Source organism: Artibeus jamaicensis, unplaced genomic scaffold (genome assembly GCF_021234435.1).
Source record: "Artibeus jamaicensis isolate MK-2021 breed Jamaican fruit bat unplaced genomic scaffold, CSHL_Jam_final contig_335, whole genome shotgun sequence".
Classification (NCBI taxonomy): Eukaryota; Metazoa; Chordata; class Mammalia; order Chiroptera; family Phyllostomidae; genus Artibeus; species Artibeus jamaicensis.
In genome coordinates, this window is record NW_026521800.1 from 7,614,440 (window position 1) to 7,633,334 (window position 18,895).

At 44.8% G+C, this 18,895-nt stretch overlaps 1 protein-coding gene across 4 annotated transcripts in view; it reads left to right on the forward strand.

Annotated features, from left to right (window-relative positions):
• The window catches only part of SLC22A23 (solute carrier family 22 member 23), a 188,127-nt gene that overhangs the window by 20,100 nt on the left and 149,132 nt on the right, over positions 1–18,895 (forward strand). The window contains exon 2 of one of the 4 annotated variants that reach the window (XM_053664087.1): positions 17,257–17,360. The exons of 2 other annotated variants lie outside the window; for them this stretch is intronic. In XM_053664087.1, coding sequence (XP_053520062.1) covers positions 17,257–17,360 — 104 coding nt within the window. Of the gene's footprint in view, positions 1–419; positions 7,719–17,256; positions 17,361–18,895 lie in introns of those variants that run through there. One more of the 4 variants, XM_053664091.1, reaches the window with a different exon arrangement.

Sequence of the window (18,895 nt, forward strand, 5' to 3'; positions counted from 1 at the left end):
CACAGCTTAGTTACACCTGGTTCAGAATGTTCTAGAAATGGGATGCTACCGTGTGTAGAGTTTGGTGTCTGCTCACTTTCAGCACCGTCTTTGAAATTTGCCCATGTTACTGTAAATGAACAACTGTCCCTTTTTTTTTTTTTTTTTTTTTTTTTTTTGCTCAGTAGCATTCCTTTGTGTGTGTTACCACAATTTGTTCACTTCTTTCCCTGCTGTGCACATTCAGGTTGTTTCCAGTTTGTGACTATGATGCGTAGATTGTCATGAAGATTATACTCCACATTCTGTAAATCCTTTCTACCTCTTATTACCTTCCAATTCTAATATTTAAAAGTTGATTGACAAGGTCAGAGTAGCTAGTAAAAAATCTTGACTTTTTTTCATCTAGGTAAGCTCCCTTCTTTCTCTTTTCTTTTTAGGAGCGGGAAGCAGGATGGCAGCGTGCATGTGGGGGAGGAGGCTACCGCCTTTAAGGGGCAGGAATCCAGTACCTGCTTCCCTGCCCCAGACAGCTGCAGCCCCGCAGCTGCGGTGAACCACTCCCAGCGTGGAGCAGGAGGCCCCAGGAATGGCAATGGTGGCAGGAGTGTGTGTGAGCAGGGAGAAGCCACACCCGGAAACGGTGTTGCCAGTCAGCTGCTGTCCTGTCACCCGAGGGCAGTTAACTAGGTGTGCTGACGTTTCATCCTGTGTCCTGTAAACAGGGGAGTGGCTTTGAGCAACCAGTACTCCTGCCTGTAGCCACCTCCTGCTATGTGGGGTCCTTGAGGAGAACCTCCTGCTCATTTCCTTCTTTAAGAAGATCTGGGTCAGCCTTGTGAGGGCAGGCAGCTCAGGGGTTAAAGGACCTGGAGCAAAGCCCCAGACAAAAACAGATGGAGCCTCTTCTATCGCTCAGCCCACAGCTGAATGTGGAGCGCAGCACCGCCCAGTTCCTAGAGGCCCAGGCAAGGGGAGTTCTCTTCTTATGGAACCTGCCCTGCAGGATCCTATTTGTCCCCTGCACTGGGTTCAGGAAGGAACTAGAGGAGTATTTCCCAGCAGGAAGGAGTGAGTGCAAGGAGAGTCAGCCCTCCCAACTTCTCAGTGCCTGTCCAAGAACCATAAAGGAAGCAATGAAATGCAGTCAGACATTTCCCATGTTTTTAAGTATACGAAAGATGTGGCTTTTAAGCAGGATTTTCCCATTTCTCTGTTTACAAATCACTCAGCAAGTGTCAGGAAGTGTGTTCGTGCTTGCTTATGCTTGTTTGTGCTCATGCACACTGGTCATCCCAAGTTGAACTGCATTTCTTTCAAAGCAGGGTAGGCAACTGGTGGTGGGCTTCTATTGAGATAGCAGTGAAGATTGGAGGTCCCACAGTGTTCAGCATAAATGATACATTTATCATGATGGCTGTTGAAATTACTGAGTCGGAGAATAAATACAGGAGAATAAATACTGAAAGTTCTCCCAACACTTAGGTATTTTGTGTTTAGAAGACTAGTTATGCACCGCAGCAGAAACGCTTGGTTCCTTTAGGTTTTGTTAAAGTAGTCACATGATTTGATAAAAAGACATTTTAAAAACGAGTTTCAGTGTACGTTTCTTCACAGCCTCACAGTCAACTGCACCTCCAATGCTGGGTGTTCTGAAGAAGCCAGGGGGCCTTCAGCAGGGCCAGGGCCCTTTAGCGGCAGGTGCTGCTCCCACTGAGGTCCAGGAGCAGAGGTGGGGAGCCTGTCACGCAGCACAGTGCAGAGGACCCTGATCTGAATCCCAGCATTGCCGCGTTACCACTGCGAAGCCTCTTGGAACCTAATTTGCAAAGTGGAGGTGACACTTACTGCATCATCCCATGGGGATTAAATGAAATGGTCGATGTTCAGGCTCCTCAGCAGTGTGTGTGCTTTGAAACACACATGTAATATGAGTCCTTGTCTGCAGTCGTACAGACGACTACTGTGCCTCATACAGCGAACCGCAATTTTCTGACCATTAGTTTTAACCTTTAGAACAAGAAGCATTGGCAGTTCACAGGGTGCGATTAAGATCAGCCCTGGCAGTGACTGTCTTCACGGTGTGTGGCCAGCCAGCTGAGCCATGGACACTCGGCTGCTCTGTTTTCTCACTTTCAGAACCCGTCTTCCTTTAGCCCTGCATCACACCCAGCTATTCAACATCTCCTTATTTAGGTGTAGTTCCTAGGTACCCTAAAATGCCCTCTTTCTCAAAATTTCCTCATTCTAGTCCTACTTTCTGAAACACCTGAACAACTAATCTTACCTAAGAGAGAGAAGCAGTTCACACCAGGGTATCAGTGACTGACAGGGATAATCCTCCTTTGGGTTTATCCATGTCCTTCAGCCTATTGACCAACAGCCTGCAGCTATAGGTCGTATATTTTTGTATTTCTGACAGCAGCAGCATCAAGCAAAAGCCAAAATAAGGTTTCATTTCAGTGAACATTTAATTCTATTTAAAAGTTGTTTCTGATAAATTCTCCACCCTGCAGCATGGTATGCAGGTTCCCTGCAGGAGCTGCCCCCTGCATGTCTCCACCCTGTGCTCTCAGTGTCTGGCCCCAGTGCACGCCCCCTCCCTCCTCCACAGCTCTAGTCTCTTCCAGTGCAAGGAACTGTCTTCTCACCACCCAGTCCCATGCCTGTCCAAGGCTTGGAAATTAGAAGAGAAAGTGACTACTAAAGTGCACCGAAACAACCTTGGGCTCCTCTGTTCCCACGGCCCAGCGTATGCATCCACTGTCGCAGCCTGTTACTTCTCACTCTTGTCAGTTCTGATGCACGGCCTGTTCTCTGCACTCACACCCTGACCTCAGCAGTGAAGGCAGCACTTTCTGCACTGCTGCTTCCCTGGGCTCTGGCACTCAGTAGGTGACCAAACAGTCATTAAACACCGAAGCTGCACCATTCTCTACAAATGTGCATGAGGTCCCAGCAGCCTGGATCAGGATGCTGGCTGTTGGCCAGTGACATAGAGGGGAAAAAACCATTTTGCAGGAGGACAGAACTTGGGGTCATCTGCCTTGACCATTGTGTGAAGTTGAAGGCACAGGATGAGGGAGCAGGTGACCATGTGAGGTAAGAAGTTATGGTTACTATTCCTCTTTTGTGAGCAATGTCTCCTGTACTTCTCCACTCAGAGGCAACTCTGAAGAGAATGGGTGTCTCATGGCAAGAAACGGCCTCTCCAACTGAGAGAAAATGTTGTACAGGGAGGTCTGGACTCTGGAAAGAATTTCCTTGAGATTATGTTCCCTTGGACTGAGAATATACAGGAAGGAAGTGGTTGCTCCAGTACCTTCTACTGAGACACAGGTGGCAAACACAAGGCCCATGGGCCGAATCCGGCCCTCCACCTTGTTTTATCCAGCCCAGCACCTTGTTTCTACCCGGCGGCAGTGCCAAGTTCTTCCTTAACTGTTAAGGACTAGTTACATTTACACAATTCTAAAATTACATTCAGCCCTTTGAAAGCAACCATGAGGCTGATGTGGCCCCTGGTGAAAATGAGTTTGACACCCCTGCCTTACAGAGGGAGAAAGAGTGAGGGATACCTAATGGGAGAAGTGGTCGACCTGCGAAAAGCTTTGTTAAGTCTGCTCTGTTGAATCAGTGGTTAGTAGGGAGCATTATTTTGGATTGTCTGTGAACTATACCTTTTCAGAGCATGCCATAGGGCTGGGATAGAATCCAGGTGCCCTGGCTTAGCTAAGCAAGGCCATGCCCAGGGAATCACAAATACTGATTGCATTTAATATTGTACTATAGCAGAAGGACCAGGGTTTTCAAAAAAAATCATCAGAAGCAAAACAGTTGCTTATCATGTTCCTCGTAAGGGGCTTCCCCATTGGTTTCTACGTGCTATGATTCCAAATCCAGCAGCAGCAGGAGGACGTCTTCCCTGCAGCTGGTTGTCTGAGGCCCCGCCACCAGTACAAAGTCCTGGATCATTCTCCAACCTGGAGGATGGAGGGCAGCGCAGTGGAGCTGGAGGGCCACTTTGCAGACTATCCGAGGGCCCTGACTTGGTGACGTGGCAGCTACTTTGGCTCAGAGGGTCTCTGCCCTCCCCTCTCTCTTCTTGCTGGGGTTTGAATTGTGTAGTATATTCTCCATTTCCACTTCCATCTTCATTTCCCACACATCTGGCCAGGCCCTCAGTGGGTTCCTGGGGTCTGTCCTCAGGAGAGTTGGTTCACAGCAGTGAGCAGTACTCTTCAGGGAGATGGTTCTGGCTTTGCCTTAAGGATGATTTTGAGATTTATTTGAGGAAATACCTTGATGAACTAACTGTATGTCAGTTAACATATTCCCCAGGATGTCAGAGGCACCCAGAGTAGAAGGTGAAGACCCTGTTCTCTCTCAGCTCCCTGGGGCTCAGCCACCCTTCTTGCCCACCTGCCCCCGGGGACTGCACCAACACACCGTGCTCTCTGCAGAAACAGACTGCACAGTCACATTTTGCCGTCGCATTGCCAGTTAAGTGCGGTGTTTTTAAGAGATTAATAGTTAGTTCAAGGAAAAAATTTAAAAACACCCTTTTAGATATAGGAGTGTTGTTAGCTCCTGAGAACCAACCTACTTTTTTTTCATTTTGGTGAGAGAAATAGTATATTTAATGAACGATTGTGGGAAGTCTGGGAAATGGCACTGTGCTGCTGTTCTCAGTGTGCTGCTGGGAGGTCAAAGTGAAGGGCATCCTGAGCTCCGGTGAAGGATGGGAAAGGCCTGGAGAACCCGGTATGGAACTGAGCCTGTTCTCCCCTCAGCCGCATTCCCTAGCTGTGAATACAGCAGGACCCTGGGGGCACCCTCTGTACCTACCTCCCCCACTTGTTCTTCTGGTGCTGGCTATGCAGACAGGATGTAAACTGGTAGCATACCTCTTAGTTCAGATCAGTTAGGAGTAAGGCTAAATGAACAATGCAGACTTCCAATGTCAAAGTCCTTTTTGAAAGCAGTTTTTTTCTTCTCATATTCAAATGTTACTTACCATCATACATAAGCCCCCAAGGAGCTGCTTAAATGACTGGCAAAATTAATGAGTCATAATCACCTTGTGTCAGTTACTACACTAGACACTTTACATTATTTTGGACTCATGACAAACCTGTATTACAGGGTTTGTGACTCCTGTATCATAGCTGTTGCAGCTGAAGACCCAAGAGGTGAAATAACTTGCCCAGGGTCACAGGACCATCGAGGGAAAGCTACCAAGAATCTCGGTCCATCTGAGTCAGAATCCGCGCTCTCACCATGATGCCCAGTTGCTCTTGACAGCAGCATTTGGGCCCTGGGCTCAGCCCCCATGTCGGTCCCTAAGTTCCTCGCCCCCTCCAGGCTCTTGTTTGTCTGTGATGCTCTTCCTCAGAGATGATGGTGAGCTGTAGCCCAGGTCAAGTGCAATGAAGACAAAGACCAAATGGGTAAAAGTTCAAAAAAGCGTGCCCCACTTCTGTTAGACCATTTGTTGAGTTCAGTAACTTTGGGACACAGTGTGGGCCGGGTACAGCCTGAGGGTTTTGTGGACCTTTATTTTAGTAGATTGGTGTCAGCTGTTTCCAGTTGTACTAGTTTCCAGTTTGAGTTGGACAAGACAGACAACATCCTTGCTTGAAGAGGCCTTTTTACTTCATATCATTCATGTCCTTTCAAGATGATTAAACCAGTTGAAACAGGAGAAAAACTGGTTTGGCTTCTCAACTACTCTGATTCATAAATTATAAAAGAGATGACTATTTGACAGGAGGCCCAAGAGTTGGTCTCAATTAAAATGTTGAGTTAATTTTTTAAAAATCCTTTATGCTGTAAGCGTTTTGGACTAGAGTGAAGGCAGACAGAATGACCAGGAGGGTAGGAATTGCAGTTTCTTTTTATTGTCTTGCTCGGCAGTAACTGACGGGTGAGGTGTGCGGGAGAACCACTTGTCCCTGTGCATGGGGGGAGGGGGGAGTGGTCAGGAAATGAGATTTTCCATGGGAGCCTGGGGTGCACGACTGTGCCCAAGGAGACCTGGGCTCTGCCCACGTGTGGGTCAGCTTCAGGCTTTGTTATTTTGAGTGTCACATCACCTCTCTGGGCTTCAGGTTTCTTGTTGTTAAAAGTGGGAGGTTGACCTTGGCTTTTTCCAGCATTTCAGCATTAAAATTCTATGACAAATAAGGTACTGTGATATTTTTAATAGGTGCCACGTATTAAATGCCTGCTGTTCACAGGCACTTTATAAGTTATTTTCGTTTGGTCACTGTAACAATGAATAACAGCAGAGCCTGTTGCACTTCTATAACGCTGGGCCTCCATGTACATGAAGTTTATCAAATACCTGGCAACACAAATGCTATAACCTGTAACAATTTAATATAAACAAGTGAATTGTTTTTATTTGCATAAACTTGGGCTGTTTCTTTGAGTTTATTGGGGGAAAGAACCTGTTTTAATCAGAAATGGATTTACTTAAAAGCCATTTCGCCTTAGACTACTTGCTTCACCTGTCTTGGTCTCAGTTTCCTCACCTGTGAAATGGACACACTGGTAATCACATCTGTGTCGTAGGCCTGCAGTGGTGGCTGAGTGAAAGAGCTTAGTCAGAGCAATCAGCAGAGTGCCTGGACCATGGTGGGTACTTAACAAATCTTTGTTTCCTTTCTTCTTAGAACAGTGCCCAACTTATATAACAGATTTGTTCTATAAAGAGAGAATTACTCATTGTTTTAAATAAATTTCTCTGTAACCAATATTCTGTTGGCTTTTATAATAAAGCTAGAATTATCTTTCTCCGGGGGAAAATAACTGATAGTGAAAAGTTTGGGGGAAACATTTAAAAACTAAATTGCCTATATAAATTTTGTATAATAATTATGTATTAATTATTTAAATTAAATTCTAATCACAGAGGAAAAAGGATTAAGATGCTTCGCACAGTGAACACATGCAGATGCAAAAAGCCTTTGACTTCTGGGAGTGGCAGTTTCTACATGACACTGTCCCTTTGTCCCTTCCTTATGCCACACATTGGCTTAGGGACCAGGGGAATAGAAATAAGGCCTGGTTCCTTTCTTTGAGGAATGCTCTCTGGTGCTGGGGTTGGCAGACTTCCTATGAAGGGCCAAATAGTAAATGTTTTTGGCTTTGCAGGCCATATGATCTCTGTTGTAACTACTCAACTCTGCGTAATTCCAATAAAACTTTACTTTCAAAACAAGTGTCAGGGCTGTATTCGGTTAGCAGGCTGCAGTTTGCTAACCCCTGAGCTAGTGAAAGTCAGACTTATAAACAGCCAGCAATTATAAAAATTGTGATAAATAGTCTGGGAGTTTCTCAAGAGTACAGGATGGCATAGAAGTATAGAGAAGGGTCACCAGGTCCAGCCTCAGAAAAAGAGATCCCCTCAATTGAGTTTATTAAACTTGATAGAAATTTGGGAATATATTCATTTGAATCTTTGTAATTTTGTACCCTTTTCCTTAATTGCATGCTTTCAAAGGTAATTAATACCTTTGATGCTTATTAAAAGAAAAAAATGCACGAAAGCCTGCCGTACTCTCTGACCCTAACCTAGGTGATATGCAATGTTAAATAATTTTGGTGAAATGAACTTTATCTCTTGAATAGCCATTGACCCAGAAAAATTGGGGGTGTGTGGAAATTGTGAGGCAGACACTGAAGAGTGAGGCAGCAAAGGGCAGTGAGGCTCTTTAGGAACTGGAGAGTACTTTGGCGGGGCTGGCTCAGGGGAGGGCTGGCGGCAGAGGGGTGAGCATGTGAACGGGGTGAGGGGGTGACAGATGACAGAGGTGAGTCGGGTCATAAAGGGAGCTTAACAGGGCTGTGTTAAAGTCAGGGTCATAGCCTGCCAGGCATTGGGAAGGGATTGAGGCATTTGTTTCTAGCAAACGAAAGATGATTTTCCTTCTGCCTCTGAGTTCTTGCAGGATTGATCACACCTGAACAATCATCGGTCCTTCTCATTCCAAGAATTTTCTGATCCTAATTTCAAATGTTCCCCTTGAACATTGGCTCCTTTCCAGAATTAGTGAGACCATTTTAGATGTTAATGTTATAGTCCAGTTTTGCTCATGCACTTGATTATACCAAAGGATATCTTCTATTAGCACATGAAACAACTTCAGTTTCTCAAGTTAAGGGTCTTCAAGTTACTCAGTATAAATTAGTGTGCTGGAAGCCTGTGTTCTGATATTCACTAAGGGCATGAGTGTTTCCTCCTGTTTAATGCTCAGGGCTGTGAGGTTGCTTTTCTTTCTTTCTTTTTTTCCCCTGGTTTTGCAATAAACCTCTTTTATAGCATTCACTTTTAATTTCCCTTTTTAGAGGTAGTTGGTGAGGGCCATTAGTAAAATATGCATTGCAGACTTTGGAGTAACTTGCCAAGGTTTTAGGCATGAAAAGGGCATTGCTTATAATCTTTACTGCCTCATGGGATATGTTTTCAGCCTCCCCAAATGCTGTCGAGGGCATTGTACCAAATTAGTAACATTCAATAATGTAAACTTCTGCTTAAAGTTATACATATCTTTTATTTCCTCTAAGAAAAAGTAAAGGGAAAAAAGAGTGCCTCCCAGTATTGTCCTCCCAAAGGTAATCCCACATCGGCTACCTTGGGCCTGTTTGGGTGGTTATTTTTCTCTTTCCCTTTCCACTATGACAGATGAAACTTGCCCTTTGAAAAATGCTCAAATTCAGTAAGAACTGGAAAGCCCCCAATGCCAGTAACTGAAGCAGTGTATTTTCTATTTCTCCTCCGCCAGTAAGAGAGCATGGCAGCCAAGGAAGCAGGCGATAGGAGTTGTCATTGGAAGAAAAAAAGAACATGAAGATCATTGTGTGAGGGGGTTAGAATGAACCCCAGATTACTACATTAGTCAAAAGTGGGATGACGTGAAGTTTAAGAAATTAAGCAGCTTTAATGCTGTGGTTCAGAGCGGTTTTCCCGAAAATGTGTGGGAATACAGATTGGCCAGTCAGCTGTGCCTTCCATCTTAGCATGAGGAGGCTTGCAGCAGAGCACAGGGGGCAAACACAGGCTGGCGGGCACCTTGTTTCTGCCCGGCGGCAGGGCTGAGCTCCTTGCACCCAGTTAAGGAGTAGTTACATTTATACAGTCCTAAAATTACATTTGGCCCTTTGAAGGCAACCACAGGGCTGGTGTGGCCCCTGGTGAAAATGAGTTTGACACCCCTGCAGTAGATTGTGGTACAACTATCTTCCTCAACGTGCCTTTTTGGCATTAAGTTGGGAAAAAAAAGGTGAGGAGCAATTTGAGCATCAAGCAAAACTTAAAAAATTCTCCCACGGAACCTGGCAAGGACGTTCATTATGTCATTAAGGAAGCTTGCAAGGCTGCCAGCTCTCACAAGCAGCTGCGTTGGCTACTGTTGAAAGTGAACCTCCTAAAATTGGAGGATGGGCTTTGGGGCAAAAAGTAGAGAATAATTTTCAAAACACATGGTATAGCTTAAATTTTGATAGAATCTTTTAGGAAGAAAAGTTTTTATATTGCTAGATAAAAAATATTTGAAAAACACAGGATAGCATAGCTGCCTAAACATTGAGAAGCTGACCATAGCTAATGTGCTTCATCAGTCCAGTTTGTGCAATGCTCCTTCTGTCTGTCTGTGACCAATCGTGTGGGGTCAGCCTGTGTGTCCAAGAGTGTGCATTTCTCTGTTGTCTGGCTGTTTCCACTGTTTCTAGTTAAGAAATGCAAGGTATGGCAAGACCATGGTATAAAAAAGTGCTTTAAGCTGCTGAAATACCACTTGAGGAGGAAAAATGGTTGCAGAAGAATGCTCACCTGATATTTCTTTAAATTTCTCCAACTCATTAAGGAATTTTGTTTTATTTAAGCTTTTGAAATTTTAGGGAGTATTATCTCCTTTGTGGTGCTGAGCAGAAATGTGTCATCCTTTTTTCTTAGCCATCTGTACTTAGGCTGTTCGCAGCTGACTTACTTGCACAGTGACTGGTAAAACCCTCCTGGTTTCTAATGGCACCGGCTCAGTGGGGATCTCCACTACAAAGGATGAAACTTGGGGGAGATTTTTCATTTAGTTCTCTAAAAATTTTTTTTGCCTTAGTCAGTATGCATTAACATAAGTGAACTTCAGGCTACAAAGACCTGGTTTGTCCCCAGTCACTTTCCAAACAAGCTTTCTCTAGGCCCAAATTCTTAGATTGTGATAAAATGCATGTTTCTGAAAAGGTAGAAAAGGCTTAGGTTGTTATTTTTTATTTTTTATTATTTTGTCTTACCCTTGCCAACATCACTTCTACCTACCACCATGGTAGTTTACATTGCATTTACCTATATATTTTTTCTCTCATTACAAGGTTTATAAATTAACTGTAGAAAGTTAGGAAAAGTCAAAAGTATAAAGCTGAAAATAAAACTGTCTTAATTCAACCCTCCAGAGACAATTACTTCAAATATTGTGGAATGTTGTCTTCTAATTTCCTCTGCATACATAAACATCTATTTACTGCTTTTTTATTCTGAGGCGTTCTTGTACCGTTATATAGTGAACCTTTTTCCCCCTCAATTATTAGTTTTCAAAAGCAAAATTTTAATGTTCTATAGTATTGTTGGACATTTAGTCAAGTTCCCTTTTTTTCTCGTGTAAGTTGCACCCCTCGAATACCATTGCACCAGGACCCTTGCGGGCGTCTGATCCTTTCCTTGGGAAGAAGTTGGCGGGAGCGAATTGCTGGGATAGGGAGCGTTCGCTGTTTCAAGTCATGTCATGCCTGTTGCCAAACTGCCTTCTGGAACCACGGTGCCTAGTTTATACTCCTAACACAGATTTGCACCTTTTTGTTTCTCCTGCATCTTTGGGAAATTTTTTAAAAATTATTTTTAGAAAATAAAATATTAAGTTTTGATTTTCACTAGTGGAATTGAGGGTTTCCCAAGTAATTTTTAGCCATTTTGTTTCATATTTTGTTAATTGTCTGGTTGCTTTACTTATTTCTAGTTGGAATATTAGTCTATATTGTTATGTAAATACTTACATATTAAGGATATTAATCCTTTGGATATTGTAGGGGAGGAAAAAAACTCTTTCCTTTTCCCTCCCTAGGTTCTGTGGCTGGGGCCCTGAAAATCAGACTGACAAAAACAGGTTAACCAAAAAAAGCGGAGTTTATTAACATGTGCAGCTAGCATGCATGTGGGAGGGCTCCGTGATGAGTGACGCAAAGGGCAGGTTAGAACTTGGGCTTATACAGCATCTCAACAAAAGAACGAAAAATAGGTAGTGAAGCAACAAGAAAGAGGAAAAGGGCATTCAGCTGTAGGGGCAGCATGCCTGGGAGGATAAAATCTGAGGGACACTAATGGGGAATAAGGGCCATTCTAGTAAGATTACTTCCCATCATCTTCGTGGCCATAAAATTCCCCCAGGAGAGGGGACTTAGGGCAGCCCTCATTTCTCCGAAGTCTCCGCTGTAGTCAGACAAGCCAGGCTTTGACAGGGCTTCTTTGTGCATCTGTTGATTCTCATTTGCCTCCAGTTGAAAATCATCCTCATGCAAAGTGGCATATTTTGGGGGTGGCATACTTTGATCCCATACAGTATATTTTACAATTTTGCTTATGATATTTTGATGCATAGCTTTTTAAAAATAATTAAAATCAATAATACTTAAGTAATCACAGTTAAACTTATCAAATCTATCAGTCAGTCTTTCCTTAGGTAGTTTTTTCATCTTAGTTTTTATTCTTAGGGATTCCATCTTCACTTCACAATTGGATAAGTAATGTTTCCTTCCAGTGTGTTTATGTTCTTCATTTGTTCTCTATATTTATGTCCCTTCCTTTTTATGTCCCTTCCTTTTTCTGTTCTTGTTTTACATTTTACTTTATCATGGTATTCATTAGTGCTGAAAATGAGATTTTTCTATCTCCCACTTGTTTTCCATCTTCATTAGAAATTTCATTAGTTTCCTTTGTTGGGAACCGCTCTGCCTGGTTTCAGGAATTGTAACCGTCTCCCGTAGATAAGGCTGAGTGAGCAGCCTCCGGGATGTGAGCCACAAAGAGACAAAGCTTGTCTCTGGTAGCAAATGCTACCTCTACCTACTTCCCTTCCTGCCCCCAATGCATGGTCGGATAGTCTATGATGGGTATGACCCCTCAGAGGAGGGGCAACCTAAGCCAGACACGATCACTTGGGAGGTCATCATGGAAGGACTCAGGGGTCTGCAACAAAGAGGGAGTGATGGACCCTCGCCCCGCAGCTATTCTGACATAGCTCAGTCCCCATGTCCTCTGGGAGAAGTGCTTTCTGGCTCTAATCCACTTAAGCCTGAAAACCTGTGACAGGGAAGGTGGTACAGCCCTTTGCCTGTCTAGAGGGGGGTCCAGGGTGATCCGGCATAAGAAAGAATGCCTAACAATCCTGTGAAGCCCACTTTGCTAGAAATGCTTTTAGTTACATGATAAAGACCCAGGCAGGAAATGAGTTTATTTTCCTGAAATTCTGTAGCATTTTAACTGATAGTCCCTGACTTAGAAGAAGCCCTAATGGTTCTTTGTATACTGTCTACTGTTTACTCTCTGACAATGATTAATAAGTTGTACCTGAACTCCTGTGCAAAAAAAAACAACAACAAAAAAAACAATAAAAGCCTGTCTAGGCGAGGGTCAGCACACACTCCCCTCGGGAGAGTTGCCAGGCTGCTCCGAGGTGCTCCCCTTTTGAGGGAGTAGCTGTGCTGTCCCTTTTCCTCCACAGGACTCGGTAGTCTGTGTGAATTTGTCTCATGTCTCATCCATGACACTGCGGGCACTTCGAGCCAGTGCATGTGTCATCCTTGATGGATATTTCTCTAGCAAGTTAAACAATTAGATTATTCCTTTGAAAATAATATCAATTTTCTTTCTTTTAGCATATCCTTAAAAATATGGAGGTAGAGAAAAATCAACTAGATATTCTATAATCTTTGCCTTTTTTTATTTTTTAAGGAACATGTGCAACTAAAATTGAGAACATTTCTTAGGGTCTATTTTCTCACTGTTTAGTCCTGACTCACAAGCATCATGTGGTGTCCCCACAGACATCCCTGGTATTGGGACAGTGGCAAAGAAGGCAAGCCCACGATTATGAAATGAGGCTGTGACTATAATGCCTTTATGATCTTGTTAGAACTTCTGATGAAGTATTAATGGGCCCAATGAGAGAAGTGCTTTCATTGCTGTGTAGGGAATGGATCTGAAGAAGGCTGCAGTTAATGCCTCAAGACTCTCGTATTAGTTCAGGAAGGGAGGATGGCGACACCCAACTGTGCAAGTTCTATCCCAGGAGAATTTAATCAGGGAATAAGGTTCACTTTGCAGGTAACTGAAAGCACACTAAGTATTTGAGGAGCTAGAGACTGAATACAGGTAAATAGTGCTTAGTAAATTGTGGAGCAGCTGAAGCCTACCTAGCCTTCTAGGAGGATTCCTAGAGCAGCTCCCTAGACTGGCCTGCCCAGAAGTGAGTCACAGTGAGGAGACTGGGGAAGTGGGGTTCTGTCTCCATGTAACCTCTGGCTCCAAGATTACAGCTTAGCCACTCTGGACCAAGTCCTACTGCCAGACCTGACCAGCAGAATGGATGTCCCACTTACTCCCTGCTTCACACACTTTCTAATTCAAATCACCATCCCAAAAATTAGAACTAGGCTGTGCACTGAAAGTTATTTTGGGTCATGCAGCTGATTGGCAGAACCTAAATCACATTTGAAACTTTACCTATTAGGGAGTGTGGAAGGTGTTTTATTTTGTTTTTTTTTATGGGCCTTGCAGCCCATACACCAGAAGGATGGTGCCTGAACCCCTAGCACATGCCCATGAATCAAGTTGTCCAAGTGGAGTTGGAGCATGAGGAAGAAGTATAGGATACGTGTGCAAGGGAAAATTCCTGGAAGTGCTGGCCCACTAGTGTGGGGGCTGTGAGAAGAGGAAGATGACAAGGGTGATGTCAGAGGCAAACCCCTTGCATTAAGTCCTGGTTTGGCATGCTTTAGATTTTTTAAAATTCCTTAGTTTTTGCTTAGTAGGACGATCAATTACCATAGTGGAGCAAACGAATTTTGAGAACAAGGTAATCTCAGAGCTTCCTCATACTTCTGAGATTCTCTTGAAGATAATACATCTGAATATATTTTCTTTTCCCAATACATTTTTGCAACTACAGACATAGAAGTCAAACAAAGGATTGTCTTACTGGTGCCACGAGCCCCACCCCTCCGGGTTTGTGGAATGTGCCTCCGGGTGGCCCTGCAGGCTTTCAAGGGGGTTGTGATAGGCAGAGCCCCAGGCCTGAGGAACCTCACCTTGGGGAACCTGCTGGGGCCTGGAGTCAGCTCCCACGTGGACTCAGATGCCGTCTGCTTCTGTACCTAATTGAGAGGGTTGATGTAACAGAAGGCTGCTTGGTCCCAGATCCCCCGGGCCCCGCCCAAGGCTGAGAACAGCAGTGCCTAAAAACTCTTCCAGCCAGGCTTTCTTTCTTTACTGCCTGTGAAAGTGGTTCTGTGTCTCTTTCAACTGTTTTAATCTTCCATTTCAGAGTTGTTAATTGATAGAGGTTGAATTCAGGAGGCCAATGAACATCTTATTTGGTAGCACCTAAATTGAGTCTTGGCTGCCCAAGGTCAGCTAGAGTTATTATTCAGGTGGCTGAGTTCACAACAGTATTGGCAATTTTCCCCACCTTTCTGAATGCTTTTATAAAAACGTTTTATTATTTTCTGGCCACATAATATAGGCTTACTGTGCTCCTTTGTATCACTTAACCTCAAGTAAACTCATCAATGAGAAGGCTGGGTAGAGACTCAAGCCAGTGACTCTGCCACAGAGTCAGCAGCTGGTGTCTCCTCAGCAGCAGCCTGGGACCAGGTGTGCCCCGCTCTTGCCAAGAATGTGCCAGGCTGAGGAACAGGCAGGTGTGGTATGATCGTGCTATTATGATTACAGGTGTCAGAGCACTTCCTCTTCCAGGTTAGCTGGCTGTGCTTATAGATGTAGCTCTTAACTTTTGAAGTCAGTCACTTTGTGTGCAGGTTCATGTGCTGGGCAGTGAGGAGAGGAAGCAACTCAGGGACAGTTTCAATGTCTAAACCTACAGGGGAAGCAGATATACACATACTGTTAGTTGTGTTGCTGTAACTCACAGTATAGGCAGAGCCTGCATTCCTGAAGTTATAGCTTGCACCCTGAAAGCTGATTATTATTAAATTATGTTTTCTCCTAGAAATAATATATACATGAATGTTGGTTTTCCAGGTTTACCATCAAAAGCCCACTTAAGTCATGATGTAGTTTTACAACCTGAATTTGCAGTACACAAGAATAGCGAATACTGCTGTGTGTGATTCAGGCAGCATTTGGCTGCACACTGCCCTTGAACCTCAGCCTGGGATTGTGAAACTCATTCATCATCTCCAGGATGGCAGGGAAATGGCAGGGCCTGTCTGGGCAGTGGTTCTCAGACTTGACCAGGCATCAGAATCACCTGGAGGGCTTGTGAAACTACCTCTACCACTTACTTCACTCTGGAAGTTCTCATTCAGAGGTCTGGGTGGGACTCAGGAGTTTGCATCTCTAACACATTCCCAGGTGCTGCTATCACAGAGACCACACTTTGAGGACCATTGGAAGAAGTCACGCATTTAAAGAATGCCCGTACTTGAATTCTCAATGATAAGGTTATATGCAACCAGCAGTGCCCCACTCCCCAAACACATAGAAAAACGTGGACAGCAACACACCCCAGACCATCCCCTGTTGACCAGGCCCTTTGCGGTCAGTCTGTGCAAGCATTTCCTTTCTTCCTGGGCCTAGCACTGGCCATCAGTCTGTAAGCTGGTGATGTAGATGAGTTAGTCACTCTCCCCAGGTCTCTGGAAAGTGGGAAATGCCTTGGGGGTACCAGTGAGCAAGTATGTGTCTCAAGGAATCCAGGGAAAAATGTGCCGGGCAGCTGCCTTCCTGTGTTGTCGAGGCCAGGTGCCTTTCTCCTGAGTCTACTGTAGAAATCCAGCTTTTCCCAAAGCCCACGGAGCTGAGACCCACAGCTAGGAACTCCTGGGGGTCTCCATCAGACTTTGCAGAGATTGACCTGAGTTACCAGTGCCCTTTGAGGGTCCCCCACATTACACTCTGGGTCTCAAGGTGGACAGAACGGGGAAGATATCAGGGAAGGTGGAGCTAAGATCAGATCTGAGCCCAGACTTCCATATAACCCATGCCACCCCCCTCGAATCCTGTATCTGCTTCCAGAACTTCTGTTCCTAACTCCCCACTTCAAAGCTATCCAGCTTCTTCCCTCCCCCTCCCCACTGACCCGGAGGAACTCATGCTTTACCAGAACTGGAAGCTTTAGCCACTTCTTTCCACAAGACAGAGGGATTTATACCACCGATGTGGGGACATGGGTGGGAGACTGCTGTCTTTAAAGTGCCATTTGCAGACACTGTTGTCGTTTGCCCTCGAGCCCAGAATTAGCTGTCTCGGGTCCACTGGGACACACATCACTTCGAAGGGAATAAACACGTGTTTCTCTCCTGCTTCCGCAAAAGGAGAAAAGAACATTTGGAGGGTTATTTTATTTGTTTAGTAAATAATAGAACTTAATCGTAAACAGTCTAAATGTTGTATCCTATAACTGATTGGCTTTCTCTCCAAGTGGAGCAGATAGCTTCAGAGTGGAATATGGGAAAACACAAGGGGTATGTACACGGAAAACAATATGAATGCTTAGTTAAAGTTGATGTTTCAACATTTGCTATCAACCCTCTTTATTCTTAAGACTATGTGTGAAGTTTGTGGAGTTTGGGAAATGGAAGCACAAAACTTGTCTATAATTTCCTCACCCCATTAGGAAATCTGGGGTTAAAAAGTTGTCAAGGCCTCCCTGCTGGGCCACGCTCATGGCGCTGGTGACCAGGAACCCCAGACTCCTTGGCCGCTCCCTGCGCTCAGGCTGTGTTCCCTGCGGTAGCTGGGACAGAAGCAACACACATCCCCAGATTTCACGGGGGTATTTCCTGTAGACTTTTATAATCTGCCTCAGACTAAAACATTGCACTGCCTCCAAAAAACACTGAAGAGAGTCTTGACGGTGCATGTGACATGGCGCTGTGAATGGTGTCATGGTCCTCACCGCAGTTGTTGTTTTGCCCTGATGATTGACTACCACCAGCATGTGTGTATGTGTCTCTCTGATTTATTTTCTATTTGCCCCTCTCTAGTGGGATCTTGTGTGTGATAATGCCTGGAAGGTCCATATCGCTAAGTTCTCCTTACTGGTTGGATTAATCTTTGGCTACCTAATAACTGGATGCATTGCTGACTGGTGAGTACCACTGTGCCTGCACACAAACCTTTGGAAGCCACAGCAAGACTCTGCTGGCTAAAGAGGAGTGGTTAGTGTTAGCTGCTGTCACTGAGTCTTTTCTCTGTCCTGGTGTTGGTGCCAGAACAGAAAAGCTGAAGTTGTTAGCTAGAAAATTTAGAACTAAAAGAATTGGCCAGTGCACCTAACAGACCCTTTCGAAGCAAGAATTTAAATTCATTGCAATTCCCTAGCTGCTAGAATCTAGCAAAACCACCAGCAGCCTGCAGCCCTATCTCCTACTGACCATCAGTGTTTAGATAGGAAGAACCTGAGGATACAGGTTCAGGGCTTTCTGGGCTGAGCCCTGAGGGGTTGGGCCTACAAGACACATCAAAAAATGGGGAGTGGAGGGCCCAGTAAACCTAACAGGTGGGGTTGTGCTGATTAGCACCTCAAAGTGTCCCACAGATTTTGGAGAAGTATAGTTGTTAAAGTTCTCTTGGCCAGTGGATACCTCTGTAGGGTCTGTGGGGAGCTGGACCTGGCAAAGAGGACAGCATTTGGATAACAGATGTAGTCTACGGCCTTACCACCCTGAACGCACCCGATCTCGTCTGGATAACAGATGTACATTTCAGGCAGAGTAGTAACCAGAGGGGAGCATGAAGATACTTTACTTGAGTGGGTGAGGGAGTCTAGGGGTCTGGAGTGAAATGTATGGTTCAGAAAGAAGTGGTGAGGTTGGTACAGTGGGGAGCAGGAGATGGTAGCAGAGATGGTAATGATGCAGTAGCTGACAGTTATTAACTGACTACTCTTACTAGGTACTGTGTGAAATATTTCCATACATGAGAATATTTCATCCTCACAGAACCCCTGCTATGTAGGTACTATTATTACTTCTGTCTTATAGTGGAAAAACAGAAGCACAGAAGTTTAAGTAAAATCCTCAAGTTCCCTCAGCTTTCAAGCTGGAGAGCCAGGATTTGAAACCAAGCCCTATGGTTCCAGTGCCTTCCTCCTCACGGGTGTGCACAACAGTTTTCTTTAAGCTACTCTGTGCTCCTGAGGGCAGCCGTGGTGATACGGCTGAGCAGTGAGGCGGTTGCCCAGTGTGGGCAGGGTTTTCAAGTAACGTGACCACTCAGGGAGAGAGGCATGGGCCGGCTGTGCCCCTTGACATTCCTTTATCTTTAAAGAAGTGTGTGTGTGTGTGTGTAAGAATGTCTTGGACATGCCAGTGGCATAATAAGGACCAAGAATGATGCAGAGCAGACTCCTCACGCCTGTGGCTTTGCTTCGTGGTGCCTTCTGTGCCTGGCTGGCTGAGAAAGCTGCAGCAAGAGCCTGGGAGTACGGAGCGGCAGTGGAGCCCAGCAGGGTTCTGACACCACTTTCAAGTTCTGGAAATTTCTTTCCAAAAGCTAGTGTCTATCTGGGAGGTCCTTGCATCAATGTGTGTGATTTCCTGTGTGTTCTGAATTGGCTTAATCATCGTTTATAAAGGACACGTTTCCTAGAGATAGTAACAGAGAAGCTGCAAACAACCTCTG